Source organism: Apodemus sylvaticus, chromosome 9 (genome assembly GCF_947179515.1).
Source record: "Apodemus sylvaticus chromosome 9, mApoSyl1.1, whole genome shotgun sequence".
In the NCBI taxonomy this organism is placed as follows: Eukaryota; Metazoa; Chordata; class Mammalia; order Rodentia; family Muridae; genus Apodemus; species Apodemus sylvaticus.
This window is the reverse complement of record NC_067480.1, coordinates 7,841,751-7,857,339: the sequence shown is the minus strand read 5'-3', so window position 1 is coordinate 7,857,339 and position 15,589 is coordinate 7,841,751. Positions and strand designations below refer to the sequence as shown.

General features: G+C 41.2%; 1 protein-coding gene across 7 annotated transcripts in view; it reads right to left on the bottom strand.

The window, feature by feature from the left end:
* Ankrd12 (ankyrin repeat domain 12) overlaps window positions 1-15,589 on the bottom strand; it is a 107,718-nt gene that overhangs the window by 8,116 nt on the left and 84,013 nt on the right. For 6 of the 7 annotated variants that reach the window (XM_052193498.1, XM_052193499.1, XM_052193501.1 and 3 more), the window contains 3 exons: window positions 5,803-10,469; window positions 2,956-3,054; window positions 1,762-1,905 (listed from right to left, as the gene is read on the bottom strand). In XM_052193498.1, the coding sequence (XP_052049458.1) occupies window positions 1,762-1,905; window positions 2,956-3,054; window positions 5,803-10,469 (4,910 nt within the window). Of the gene's footprint in view, window positions 1-1,761; window positions 1,906-2,955; window positions 3,055-5,802; window positions 10,470-10,580; window positions 10,641-15,589 lie in introns of all 7 variants that reach the window. The other variant, XM_052193503.1, reaches the window with a different exon arrangement.

The following is a 15,589-nucleotide window of genomic DNA, read 5'->3' as shown; positions in this document are numbered from 1 at the left end:
ACCTTGGCAATGCATATGTGTGAGGGTCAGCAGACAGCCGTAGGAACTGGCTCTCTACCACCATGATGTGGGTTCTGTGGCCAAAGCTCAGGCTGCCAGGCTTGTCAGCAAGCAGCTGTGCTTACCCAAGAACTTAAGAAATAAGTGAATGAAGTGGATGATTACGTTTTCATGTGTCTTACCCCTTTTTAGAAACCATAAAATGTTCTGATCTAGTAGTTTATTACCTCAATTTCTAGTTCTGATATATCTTTTGCCATTTAAAAGTTGTTGAGTACCCAAAGAACAAGTCTTTTAAGAGATTTTCATTGTTGCTTGATTATAAATCTCCATTTATATTTCTTTTTTAAAGAAAGATCTATTTATTTTATTCATATGAGCATACCACCATTGCTCTCTTCAGACACACCAGAAGAGTACAGATGGTTGTGAGCCACAATGTGGTTGCTGGGAATTGAACCTCTAGAAGAGCAGCTGGTGCTCTTAACTGCCGAGCCATCTCTCCAGCCCCCATTTATATTTCTTAAAATGGATCATAGTACTTTATAATGATACAAAATTAAAAGACCTCAGTATACGTGTGGCCTAACTTTTAGTAACACCACTAAACTGCTATCTTTGGTTATTAGAAGTTTTTAAATGGTAAGTCTTAAGTATTCAGTAGCCTCGGCAATGAGTTGATTCACTTTCCTTACAGTCAGGCTCCTTTCTCAGACCCAGGGATGAAGAGTGAGCTGTGGCTCGGCCACCCTGAGCAGAGCACCCTCTGACCACCAACACTGCCTTCCCAAGGTCAGGTCGATAAACACTCCCACAGGAGGAAGGCTCTGTTTACGTGAGTGAGGAATAACTGCAGGGCAGGATGAGGAAGCAAGCCGGGGTGGGGTGTGGGGTGGGGGGAGTAAGGGCGGGGGAGGCTGGAGGGGGTGGGGGTAGGGGCAGATGCCTGTGAGCTGTCAATGCTCCTCTAAAGAACCCAATAAGCTCACTGGTTCACCAAGGTGGATTGCTCACTACCGACTTTAGAAACAAATGACATGTTACAGTCATCTGTAAGTGTATACTGGGTATACACACTGCTGTGGTCATGGGTGGGTACAGGTGCAGACAGGCCATGGTGCATGTCTAAACACTGGAGGACAACCCTGGGCATCAGTCCTTATGTCCCATTTGTCTAAGACAAAGTTTCTGTGCTTTCTGCTGTATGTGCCAGAGTCCTCCTGTCTCCTTTCTTCTTGTTGCAGGAGCACCAAGAGTCTAGATGTGCACTACCATGCCTGGGGATTCAAACTCAGGTCCTCACATTTGCATGGTAAGCACTTTACCTACCAAAGTTATGTTTTCAGCTCTTGATTTTTGCTAAATAGATAGTTTGCAAGCTCTCAAGTTTTGGGGTTAGAGGCTTATGCAACCACACCCAGAAGATTATCTGGTTTTATTTTTTATTTTTATTTTTTATTTTTTGGTTTTTTCAGAGACAGGGTTTCTCTGTGTAGCCCTGGCTGTCCTGGAACTCACTCTGTAGACCAGGCTAGCCTCGAACTCAGAAATCTGCCTGCCTCTGCCTCCCAAGTGCTGGGATTAAAGGCGTGCGAGATTATCTGGCTTTATAACAAACAACACTACAGAGGCCCAGCTCCTCCAGGGGTACTTTTCAGAGTTGCATTTATTCTTTGATTTGAATTCCACTTTTTTCTAGGAAAGCAGATCTAAAACTAGGCACACCGTAGTTCTCAAAAGCATCTATAAGCTAGCACTCACCTGTGAGTCCAAGGGCACACTGTACACTTCTGCATCCAGTAAGACGGTGCAAGCACTGAACGGCAGGGTTTGGTTGGCCAGTGTTCTTGCAGCTCTGTAATGAACTCGCAGAACTTCTTGTTCATTGGATACAATAAGTTTTTCCTAGTTGAACACAGAGTAATTTTTAAAAATTGTAAAGTTGTTTGTGGAATTGGATAAAATAATTTAAGCTACTCTAAACTAAATAATCTTAATCATAAAGTGGCATTTCCTCCTGGGAAGCTTAAGAATTCCTAGTGTTCTAGAAAAATCTTCCCTTTTCAAAATTGGCAGTTTCTTAAAATTGTTTTTTTTTAAGTGTTAGGACACTTTAAAGTTCTGTAAGGGTTCTGGAGAGATGGTTCAGTGGTTAGGAGCAGCTATTGCTCTTGTAGAGGACCTGAGTTCAGTTCTTAGCACCCACACGGAGGCTCCCAACTGTCTGTAACCCGTTTCAGCAGATGGGACACCCTATTCTAACTCCTACACACACTAGGCAGACATGTGCCAGCAAAACCCTCATGCATATTAAATAATAAACTCACTTTCTATTTCCAGAACATTTTCATTACATATACCAGAAATAAATCCCATATTATCAGCAGTCTCTCCTCTTTCTTTCTTTCTTTTTTTTTTTTTTTTTGTTTTTGTTTTTTGAGACAGGGTTTCTCTGTAATGCCCTAGCTGTCCTGGAACTCACTCTGTAGACCAGGCTGGCCTCGAACTCAGAAATCCACCTGCCTCTGCCTCCCAAGTTCTGGGATTAAAGGTGTGCGCCACCACCACCCCGGCGTCCCTCCTCTTTCTTGTATCTTGAGGCTGCCAATAGTCTACCTTTGTCTCCAGGATTTTGTTTTGAGCATTCAGTTATCTGTAAATAAAGTCATATATTATGTGGTCTTTTGTGAGTGATTCTCCTCATTCCGTCTTGCATTTTCAAGGCTCACTCACGTTGTGGGTATGTACTAGATATCTACTCACGCCGTGGATGTGCAACTATCCTTAAGATAGGTGTAAAATTCCCCCTTTAACTGGATGAGTGAAAGGTAACAAAGTCACAGCAGTTCCTTACATAGTAATACATAGGCAAAATCATAAAACGCCATCATCTATTTTCCTGTACTTTAATAAAAATGGTTATTTTTGTATAATTTATATTTGAGGGTACCTTACCCTTTCAATGCTATGTTGCAAACGCAGTTTCATCCTTACTACTTCCTGTTGCCGAAAGAGCTCTTTAAGTGGATCTGACAGCGAAGGTGGTGGTGTGATCTAATTAGAAAGTATACATAAACTATTAAGTTTTTATATACAATTAAAGGTTTAGTGTGTACTTTAAAACCTGACATTTCATGAACTAAACAATACAGTTTTGGGATGGTTAATTTTGTCAACCTGATTAGACATTTAGTATTAGTAGGGTATGTGGGAGTGTCAATTAGAAATGTGTAAGAGAAAAAAAAAAAAAGAAATGTGTAAGAGTCACTGTTTTAACTTTCTTCTCTGATGCTGTGACAAAACACTTAGCAAAACAACCTAGGAGGGAAGGATTTCCTTGCCCATGGGTCACAGATCATCACTGGGGAAAGCCAAGGCAGGAACTACAGAAAGGAACTACAAGCAGGAAGCCACGGAGGCACGCTGCTTGCTGGCTTCTTCACGTGCTTCTCCCTGGCTTGCTTACTTGCTGCTTGCTGAGCTATTTTTCTAATACAGACCAAGCCCATGCTCTGAGGGATGGGACCACTCAGTGGGGTGGGCCTCCTCCATCAATTATCAAACAAGAAATGCCCCCAAAGACATGCTCACAAACCAATCTGATGGAGAAGACTCCTCATCTGAGGCTCCATCTTCCCAGGTCTATCAGCCTGACAAATAAAACTTAAGACAATTAGGTTATAAGGGATCTGATCTAATCAATAGTTTAATCAAAATCAGTTTTGGTCAAAAAAAATTGAGTAAACTATTGGAAGGCAGTGGGACTGAAAACAGAAAGCTGGCTGGGGAAGGCGAGATGTCTTCAGTTTCTCTTGGGGCTGCCATGGAGTAAGAAGCTTTGTCGTATCTCCCACTAACACGATCCTCTGCCCAAAGCAATGGATCTAGAAAAGGCTGACTCTAAATACAGCAACTTCGAGCCAAAGTAAGTCCTGTCTGCTTATCTGCCACACTGAGTCTGTCTGATAAAAACTGCCATTACACGACTGAGTGAGCCTCTTCAGTCAGCTCTGTCTAAAGCCTCCTCACAGGACACTCCACTGTGCTCAGACGTTTTGACTCTTAGGCCACAGTAAAATTTCAAATAACACATTATTAGGTCTAAAAAGTTAATTACTACAGAGCTATTTTAGACCATCAGTCACAGGAAGAGATCGGGGAGCCACACAAACAGAACAGGTGGTATAAAAACAGAAGCATTCTTGAAGATATGAACAGTGTGCTTCTGTAAGCAAGGCCTCTTTGTAGACTTGATAAGAGTAAACATTAAAATCCTAGTGTTAATGAATTCTTATATAAAAGTAGATGAAACTATGTAATGAACTTGTGGTTTTAATTTTTGTATTGTATGTGATATCCCACGAAACAGTGTGTATAATCATTCAAAAATTCTGAGTTCATTCCTAGCTTGATATTACAATGGTCGATGCTTTCTTATTACTTCCAGAGGAAGCTGGTAATTTGCTGGTTAGTAGATAGGCAGTCTCTGACCCTGGGTATTCTCCCTTCTCCTTAGGGTGTTTTCCTTCCTATGTCCTTGTGCATGACTACTACTGGCCTGTTAGGAGAAATGAAGTTATCTCCTAACATCTGACAGTTTGTTGACTCCATCAGAGAGCAGGACATCAGATCCAGTGCTGGACTAACGGCCGCAGCACCACACCCTGCCAACAAATGTTTTCTGATGAAACCCAGAGCATCACGAAGCTGGACTGAGAAAACACGGAACTATGGAGGCAATTCAGAATGTCCATCTTGTTCATCTTTAATATCTAGTTCCTAGCACAATGCTTAGCATACACTTATTTGTATATGCAATGTAACAAACATTTGAACATGCGATATTCATGCATCTGAGTATCTAAGGCATAATGAGGTCATCACACCACAGTGGCAATATAGAAAATGGGAAAAGAGAGGCAAATAAAAAAGGAGGCAAATTTAGTGGCTTATTTTAGTTGACGGGACAGAAAGACTAGCCAATGAGGCAGGGGAACCAGAAGAAATATGAATACTTAATTAAGTCCATGAGGGAGAATTTAATGATGAACAAGGTGGTCATGATACTGTATCAGAAAAACAGAACAAAAATAATCTAAGGACACTGACAAACAGCTCAGTGGCAGTCTCTGCTATGGGCAGTGGCTTGAGAGTAGGAGATGACATGAAAAACTGTCTCCCTTGGCATAAGCATGGCAGTGAAGGTGACAGTAAGATTGATGAGCTGGGAAAATCAACAAGACTTTCTCCCCTTGCTAAGCTCAAAGTAATCCAACTGTGCTGAGTGGGCAAATAGAGACCAGCCAAAGACGACTGGGAACACCCCCTGGTGAGAAGGGAGTGTTCACTAGAGGAAGGCGCCAGAGAAGATGAACTGATGGGTCAAGGCATGTAAAGGCTTCTTCAGGGAAGTCAAAACACGTCTCCTCCAAAACACACGGATAAGAGGCGAGGAAAGCAAGCACATTGCATGATGCCTAATAAGGAAACCGCTTTGTGAAGTGTGGTCAGTCAGAGTGGACATGTATGTTAAGTACTTCAAACTCTGTGGAAACAAAGAAGTAAAATATCTCAAATAACTGTATCTTGGTTATATATTGAACACTTTGGATATACTGACTTATCATTTAAAATATTAACTACTAGGAAACATAAAATGATATAAGCAGCTTGCATTACACATTTCCCCAATACTAGAGACTGAAAGCCAAGGCCTTCTGCAGTATGGGAGAGCAGGACACCATCACTGAGCTAAACCCTTAGGACAGTGTTGAAATACATATTGAGTAACGAATTACTTACTGTAGGAATACAAATCTTGCTTAAGGGGTTTCCATCCAGGAGATAGGATCCATTAAACGTTACATATTCATCGTAATACTGAGGCGCTTGAGGAATAACGCTACATAGCAACTTGCGTTTTTCTTCAATTTTTTTCCTTATGTGCAAATATTCAAAATATGGATTTGCTCTCTCAGAACTGTATGGCTCAATCTCATCTAGTTTCAGCGAGTCTACAATGGCTGCTAGAGACTGCTGAGTTTTCTCCTTTGCTTGTAGTAAAGAGGGACTCACTTGTACAGGCTGAGGGACCCGTGACACTTTCCTTTTCCGTGGATGGTGGATCTGAGGATCATCTTCTTCAGTGAGTCTGATTCGTCCCCTAGGGGAGGACTCATTATCTTTCTCTGCTAAAAGTGTACAGCCAGCAAGAATCTGCTTGCTTTGATTGACTACTGCACTTGCTTTGTTTCTAGTCATTCTCTGAGGGGTTTGGTTTTCGGTTTTATCATCTTCAGCATTCTCCTCTAATTCTGCTTTACTGAGCTGGTCATATTTCTGCATCTCTGGTTGGGTGGACTGCTGTGGATGGTTTTCCACACTTGACAAGGTACTCTGCTGAGACTCTTCATCTTCCGTGGAAAGCGAGTACTTCTCGCTGTCAGGCCCATGCTTTGGGTTCTGCTGTTCACTCGGGTTTCCTTTTGGCACTCCTGCATTCATTTCATACAAATCAGAATCACATTTACTCAACTGAGTTAAGACCAAACTTTGCAGTTTGTTTTCTTTTTCATGTAAAATGACTTGAGTGTCATCTGGACCCTTCTCAATTTCATGGCTGCAGGAAGACTTGTACACGAGTTTGCTAAATGCATAGTGTGTGTTTACCTGAGCAGCATCGCTCCCACTGCAGTCCTTTTCTGATGGCAACACAAGCAAAGTATCGGCCTTCTCAACGCTGGGGGGTGTTTCCTGCACGGTGCTTTCAGAGTAAGCTGGTACAAAAGAATTTGTCTTTTGAATGTCGGCTAAGACAAATGTATTCTCCACATCCTTTGCAAAGTTACTATCACTATCTAAAACAGAACTGGTCATCTGAGCTGCACTTCTCTGCTGTACAACACCTGGCTCTTGACTGGCAGCATATGACAAAGAGACAGGTTTTGGAACAGAGTCAGCATCTGTCAGTGATTGGCTGGAAAAAGAGCAGGGCTGAGGTGAAGACAGAAAGGAAGCTGGGTCCTGAGCACATGAGTTTCCTGGCAGTTCAGGCTGGTGCAGAGGTAAGCAATCAGTATTTTGTTCTCTTAACATTTTGTTTTCTGAATTGTAAAAACTCTGAGCAGAGGCATCTTGATCAGATGTACTAGAATCTGGACAGATAAAGTCACTGGTACTTAAAGACTCCAGTTTATCTACAGGTACCTCCCATGATTTACTTTGGATCACTCCAACCTGATTAGATGGTTCCAAAGGCATTGAACTGTCAATTACTGTACCCATAAGAGTAGCACTCTTGATTACATTTACATCAGATGAAATATAGCTGCTATTCACAGACCTCGCTGGAGAGCCTGTACAGTTAGGATGTAAGTCAGACACATGTGAAAGGCCTCTTTCAGGTATTGCTGAAGACACTTCAGGTTTGGGAGATGGACAAGTCTCTCTTGGCATAGCTAAGTTGCTTTGACTGCTTTCTTCTGATACTTGGAAATGTTTTATGGGTTCACAAATGACTGAAGGCATGCTACATCTTCTAATTTCTACAGCAGGTCTTACCTCATTAGTAATTAGTTTAACATCTTCCACAGAAGATGACCTGAGATGGCATACTGGAAGTCTGTTTACATACGGTGGTTTAAGTCGTTCTGGTAGTTCAGTGAGACTCTCCAGCTCTCTTTCATAAAGAGCTGGAGATTTGGCATTTGGCAAAAAAGGTGACTGAGAAAATGACAGCTGAGATTCTGAGCCCTCTAACATAAAGTCAGAGTCGTACTCAACAAGAGGCCTTGGAGTTGTCACTGTATGGCAGGAGTCTTCTGAGCTAGCAACAGAAAGCATGGACACAGACCTCGAGCTAAGACCTAGCTTCTCACCTTCTGACCTAGGAGACCGGTTTGAGCTACTCTCTGAAATGTAGGATGGCTTTCCTAAATTTAATACATTTTTGTTGTCAACAGATTGTGACCGATTACTTCCAACATCTTTAGATTGTTTCTCCTTATTATAAGCATCAGTCAACTCTGAACTTCTTGACCTGGTAAGTTCTTTATTTTTGGATTCAGTGGGTGCATGTTTTGCTTTTTCTTTATCTTTTACTTTAAGTTCTAAACAAGTACGATTCCGCAATCGTTCTTTTTCTTTTTGCTTAATTTTTTCCTTATGTTTTCTGTGCCATTGTTCTATTTCTAGATCTTTAAGGCTGAGCATTCGTTCAAAACTTGTCTGCATTAAATCATCATTTACTAACCTCTTTTCTTTAGGTCGAGTATCTTTTGATGCTGGTGATAATTTAGGTTTAAGCTTCTCTGTTTCAGATTTTAGTCTGATTAAAGTGTTTAGCTGGGCTTTCTCTTTGCGTTTGTCTCGCTCTTTGTATCTATCTATATCCTTTTTATCTTTCTCTTTTCCATCTGGAGTTTTCAAAGGCTCATCTCTTGCCCTTTCTTTAAGGGACAGAGCTTTCTCATGCTGGGTTTTACTACTGTTGTCTCCTATACTTGACTTTCTCTCTTCTTGGAAATGTCTCAAGTTAGTTACATTTATACTTTCTTTATCTCGAAGTTTCTCCTTCTTCTCTCCTTCCCTGTCTCTGTCTTTATTTCTGACCTTCTCTGATTTGGACTGCTCACTGCTGTCTGACTGCTTTCTTTTCTCTAAGTGCTTTTCTTTGCTTTCTGCTAAACACCGCTCTCGCTCAGGTTTCTCTCTGTCGTGCTTTCTCTCCGCCTTTTCTCTGTTCCTCTCTCTGTCGTCAGTTTTTCTGACAGTGCTTTTCATCTTCTCACCATCCTTGTGGCACCTTTCTGTCTGGTGTGAGTACAGCTTGTCCTTCTCTTTCACTCTGTCAGCACAGTCACTAAAATCCAGCTTCTCTTTTTCTGACTTATGTTCATGTTTTATCTTCTTTTCTTTTTCAGAAAATTTCCTTTCGGCCCTGTCAAGCTCTTTTTCCTTAGTCTGAAAGCGCCTGTCAGGTTTTTCCCTTTCTTTCGTGTGCCTTTCTTGCTTCTCAGTGTCCATTTCCTTCTCTGACGAATGTAGGCCTGCGGCTTCCTGGTTCGCACTGGTGGAGCTGCACTCCGCTTCCTTCTCTGCCGATACACTGTCTTTTTCTTCTTTTAGATCTTTCAGCTTTTCATCCCTAAGAGATTTTTCACTTTCCTTTTTAGTCTTTTCCCGTTCTTCTTTAAAGTTCCTCTCTTTTGAGACATGTCTTTCCTTAGCTGACCTATCATCTTTCATGTTTTTGTCCATTTTTGACTTTTTTTCTATTAGAGACTCATGTTCCATAGTTAAAAAGAGATCCTCAGTTTCATCACTTTTAAAAAAATTTTCTTTCCAAAACTCTCTGTCAAATTCAATGCTCCTCTGTAGCTCTTTAGCACTGTCCTTATTTTTGTATTTTTCCTTTTCACCTTCACCTTCTTTTTTGTGCTTTTCTTTGTCCCTCTCTTTATGTTTTAGTTTATGTTTTTTTAGTGTTTTGCCCTCTTTATCCATCTTCTTCAGGGTGCAGTCTGAGTTTTCAAACGCTGGATTATGATCTTCATCTTTTATTTTGGCATTTGATTTTTCACCAAATTCTAGGTGAAAATCTTTCTGATGTTTGTTTTTTTCCTTGTGCTTATAAGATTTTACATTTGAACTTTCTGGCAAGAACTCGGCTTCTGCATTATCATACCGAGTGAGATCAGGCTGCAATGACATTTCAGAACTTCCTGGGGATATGCATGCTTTTGTGTGTTCTTGCTTCAGTGGTGCTGTCTGTTTTTCACTTAATCCACAGGAATGCTTAGGAGATTTACCAGTGGAAATATGAAATAAGTGTAATGAAGTGTCATCCTTTGAGCTAAAAGATTTCCTGAAGCTCCCCTCCTCTCTGTTTTTTTCTGAACCATCCAGCGCAGTGTTGACTGTCAGGTTTGTTATCCTGCTATTTTCTTTCCCCTCTTTTTCTTGTTTCAGCTCTTGGTTCTCTTTGTTTTTATTCTGATTTTTTAATTTTCTTTTAACTTTGCCTTTCTGTTTGTATTCATATTCTTTTTTGGCTTGCATATCAGAATGTGATGTTTCAGCAACAGAACATGCTGTAGAAATCTTTCTGTTCTGAAGAACCTCTTCATCAGAACTTTCAGTACTAGAGTACAGAACCCTGGACGGCTTCTGTTTTTTAGTTTTAAAGGACTTAGGATAGAAGGCTTTCTCCTGCTTTGCAAACAGACCACTCCTTTCTGCCTCAGACTCGTTCTCTCTCCGCTGCTCTTTCCTCAGAACGTGCCTGTCGTCCATCACCTTACTCGTCTCCTCTTCGTCCTCGTCTTTGAACTCATACTCATCCAGTGCAGAAGGCAGCGGGGCTTTGCTTGGGAGGATTTTACGTCCACAGACGAAAGAGTCTTTCTCTGTCTCTGAGTCAATATTTTCATCAACACTAGAAGGATTTACAGACTGAGCCTCTTCTGAATCTACAATAAGAAAAGAAAAATACAGCTTACACCATAAATATATCAGACAATTTAGATAAAATCATCTTACACATATCAGTCAGACAAAGAAATATCAAAGAGTTGTAATACCGTTGTAGAGTTTGTACAAGGGCTTTACAGCAAACATCCTTTATGATGAGACGCTTGACTCTGTAAAAGCACGTTAAACACAGTGTGTTTATTACACTATACAAATTGAGCATATACACATAAATAGAGGGAGAGCATACAGCAGAGGCACCTGGATGCAGGAGAAACAGTCACTGTGCTGGCAGAGAATAGTGTAGGGACTTGTCCCACTAAACAAGACCAAGAACTATTAAACTGAGCCATTTTGTTTTATGTATTTCAAAGATATGTATTAGCAGAACTCTATGCTTACCATAAAGGCCAATAATTTAAACAATGGGGAGGCTTTAACTATACTAGAAACATGGAGAGAAAAACAAGAATAAAATTAAACCAAACTCCAATTATACAATCAAGATTATAAGATATGTACTTCACCAAAAGCACTACTCTGTTCCTTAGTTCTGTTATCTACAGTGTAGACCTAGAATAGGAGAAATAGTTTCATTTCCTATGTAGTATTCAATATAAAAGTATTTTTATTATATTATAGTTAAGCACCAGGCATGGGAGCAAACACTTTTTAATGCCAGTACTTGGAATATTGAAGAACCAGATTAGTTCTTGGCCACTTTCGTCTACATAGTGAGTTCTGGGACAGCCACAGCTACATATTGAGACCTTGTCTCAAAAAACAAAACAAAACAAAACAAACCAAATTACAGTAAAACTGTTGGATAAATATGATCAAGCCTTGGTAGAATTTATTTCATTGTATTTTTTTTAATCAAAAAGAAGCTTTCAGCCAAGAGTAGTTTTTAGCTCATGCCTATAATCCCACACTTGTGAGATAAAAAAAAAATTTTTTTTTTTTAATGAAGCTGCCTGGGCTACCTACCACCTAGCAAGACTTCATCTAAAAACAAAACCACCACCGCATCCTCACAACGAAACAACATTTTTGTTAGACACGCAGACTACTGAGTTCCCAGGATCCCTGGATCCATCTGCCTCCTTCAATCTTAGTACTTCGGAAGCAGAAGCAGGTGGATCTCTGTGAATTCGAGGCCAGTTTGTCCTATACAGTGAATTCTAGGCCATCCTAGGCTTCATATTGAGACTTTACCTCAGAAACAATACAAAACAAAATAAAATTATAGCCAAGCTGTTGTAGAAACACAATCAAAGCTTTAGCTGAATTTATTCCAGAGTATTTTTTAAGGGCTATGGACACAATGGCCTTGCTCGGCTTTTATGGGGAGTGTTTGGGATCTAACCCAGGGCCTCTTGCTTTTACAGCAACCCTACCCCTCCCCTCCCTTCTCTCCCTTCCCTCCCTCCCCCAGGTTGGACACCTAAGGCCTTAACTGAAAAAAATTATAAGACTATACAAAAATCTGCTTGGTGGTGACAATGGTGGCAGTGCACACCTTTAGTCCCAGCACTCAGGAGGCAGAGGCAGGCAGATCTCTTAGAGCAAGGGCAGCCTGGTCTATGGAGTGAGTTCAAGGACAGCCAGAGCTACACAGAGAGACCCTGCCTTAAGCAAGCAAGCAAGCAAGCAAGCAAGCATTAAAAAGGACTATAAAATGATTACTGAGGTATCAGACCCAGGAAGAGAAAAACAAATCAATTACAGGAGTAATTAAATGCTTCACACAACATTCAAAAATATTGTACACTTACTCAACTATACTGTGCTTCATTTAATCTGGCTCTTATATATACTCTTCATGTAAAATACTACGTTTCAGAAACATTCACACCTGTGTGATATCAGGCAGTGTACAAAGCTCTCTCAAACATCAACTTTTGTTTTTGGAGAAAATATCCAAAGAGTTCTACTTAGTGATACAGTTTGATATATATGGTATTTTTAAAGGCTTGAGTGGTTATGATGGGCAGACTAAGCCTATTTTCCTCAAAAAGGCTAAGACTACAAAGAAGATTGTGCTGAGACTGGAGTGTGTGGACACCAGCTGCAGGTCTAAAAGGATGCTGGCTATTAAGAGATGCAAGCATTTTGAATTAGGAGGCGACAAGAAGAGAAAGGGCCAAGTGATCCAGTTCTAAGCCGATTTTGTTATGGCAACAATAGAATCATGACCTTTCACCCCCTTTGATTGTAGTTGGTTTTTTGGGAGGGAATAAAATTTTTTTCAGAAATTAAAAAACAAACAAACAAACAAAAAACTTATATACTTCTTGAAGTTGCCAATATTGCTGTAAAAGCATCGAAATGTAGTGTTATTACCATCAAAGGCCAGTATTCTTTTGGTACTTGATTAAACAAATCAGAAACTACATGACTATTAATGTTTGAGAGTCTCAGTGCAGCCACACTGGGCCTGAGCTCACGTCGCCTTTCTTCTGCCTCCTCCAGTGCACCTTGGTTATATTTCAACTCCTGGACTTTTCTTTCTTTGCAGTTTTCAAAGATTTTTTATGGCTTCCATCTAGTTTGTTTCTCACTGGATAATTAGCTCCACTGAAAACAAGACAACTTTTTGTTTGGCAAAACTTTCTACCATAGGCCTGGAACGTCAGGGGAGCCAAGATAGAAAGAGCACATAAAATTGCAAAGTTTCTATAAGGCAAAGAACACTGTCAATAGACAAAAACGACAATCTACAGGTTGGGAAAAGATCTTCACTAACCCCACATCCAATGAAGACTAGTATGCAAAATATATAAAGAACTCAAGAAGTTAACCTCCAAGAAACCAAATAATCCAATTTGAAAACATGGGGTACAGCCTGGTGGTGGTGGTGCACACCTGTAATCCCAGCACTCTGGGAGGCAGAGGCAAGTAAATTTCAGAGTTCGAGGCCAGCTTGGTCTACAGAGTGACTTTCAGGACAGCCAGGGCTATACAGAGAAACCCTGTCTTGAATAAACCAAATCCAAAAAAAAAAAGGGGGGGTACAAAGGTAAACAGAGAATTTTCAAGAAAGGAATCTTGAATGGCTGAGAAGCACTTAAAGAAATGTTCAACATCCTTAGTCATCAAGGAAATGCAAATCAAAACCACCCTGAGATTCTACCTTATACCAATCAGAATGGCTAAGATTACCTCAAGTGACAGGATAGACTGGAGGAGCTGAAGAGGTTTGCAGCCCCACAGGAAGAACGAAGATGTCGGCCACCCAGACGCCCCAGGACTCCCAGGGACTAAACCATCAACCAAGGGGTACACACGGTTTCAGCCAAAAATGAGGCAGAGGAATGCCTTGTAGGTAATCAGTGGGAGGAGAGGTTCTTGGTCCTGTGAAGGCTCAATAGAGGCCCCAACAAAGGGAAATTGGGGGGGGGGGGAGGTGGGAGTGGGTTGGGTGGAGAGGTATATACTTGGAGGCAGGGGGTGGGAGGAAGTGTTGGGGGTTTTCAGGGAGAGGGGAAACCAGGAAAGATTTTAGCATTTGAAATGTAAATGAAGAATATATTCAATTAAAAAAAACCTCAAGTGACAGCACATTCTGGCAAGGATGTGGAGAAAGAGAACACTCCTTCATTGCTGCTGGGATTGTAAACTGGTACAACCATTCTGGAAATCAATCTGGCGCTTCCTCAGAAAATTGCAAATAGTTCTACCTGAAGACCCAGCTATACTGCTCTTGGGTATGTACCCAAAAGATGCCCCCATAATACTACAAGGATCAGGTATGTAGGGAGACAGGAGGGAAGCCCAAAGGGCCAGGAGATAAATGGAAATGTGCAGCTGCTGGGGTGGGGGTGAGAGCAGAGTAGAGCGAGAAAGTCCTAGAGATCTGGGATGTGAGAGACTCCCAGGACTCAATGGGGGTGACCTTAGCTGAAATGCCCAACAGTGGGGAGAGGGAACCTGAAGAGACTACCTCTAGTAGATAGTTAGGGCCCCAAGTGGAGGGACAGGGTTACCAACCCAAAAATTTCTGACTCAGAATCGGTCCTGTTCAAAAGAAATGCAGGGACAAAAATGGAGCGGAGACTGAAGGAAAGGCCATCTAGAGCCTGGCCCGACTTGGGATCCATCCCATGCCTAGGCACCAAACCCTGACTCTATTACTGATGCCATGCTGTGCTTGCACACAGGAGTCTAGCATGGCTGTCCTCTCAGAGGTGCTACTAGCAACTAAGACAGATATAGATATAGCCAACCACTGAACTGAGGTTGGGGACCCCTGTGGAGGATTTAGGGTAAGGACTGAAGGAGCTGAAGGGGATGGAAACCCCCCATAGGAAGGAAGGCCAACAGTCTCAATCTGGACTCCTGGGAGCTCCCAGAGAAGAAGCCACCAACCAACAAACATACAGGGGCTGGTCTGAGTTCCCTGTCCTTCCCCTTCCTGGTAGCAAAGGCCTGCTTTGTGTGGCCTCAGTGGGAGAGTATGCACTTAAGTGAGGGTGGATGAGAGGAGTGCAGGTGGGAGAACCCTCTCAGAGGCAAAGGGGAGTGGGGATGGGGTGAAGAACCCTTAGGGGACTACTGGAGAGGGGGACAACATTTGGAATATAAAGAAAACAATTAAAAAGTAATAAAAACAAATAAAACAAAAAATTTAAATAGAAGATATTTAAATGCCATGGTTACCATTATCCTAAGGGGTTTATTTATTTATTTATTTATTTATTTATTTATTTATTTACCATTTTTAGCTTTCATCACTTTAGAATTTAAAACAGACTTTATAAAATTGTTTTTGACACACACAAAAATTTCTTGTAAAGTTGTTTAACTCAACTTATTCTCATTATCTTATTTATCTTATTTGGGAAATAGGAGGAAAACAAGATGCAACTGTTAAATTTTATGTTACTTTTTCTTGTCTATAAGAATAATTCCTGTGGATTTCATTTTTAACAGAAACCCTCAAACACACTTGAGAGCTGTTCTTATGTGTCCCAAGGCGTCTGAGTGCAGGTGAGACATGACGAATGGCTCTACTGACTTCACCATAAATCACATCTTCTCTTTACCTTTTGTTTTTTCAAGACAGGGTTGGTGTGGCCCTGCCTGTCCTGAAACTCACTCTGTGGAGCCAAGCTAGCCT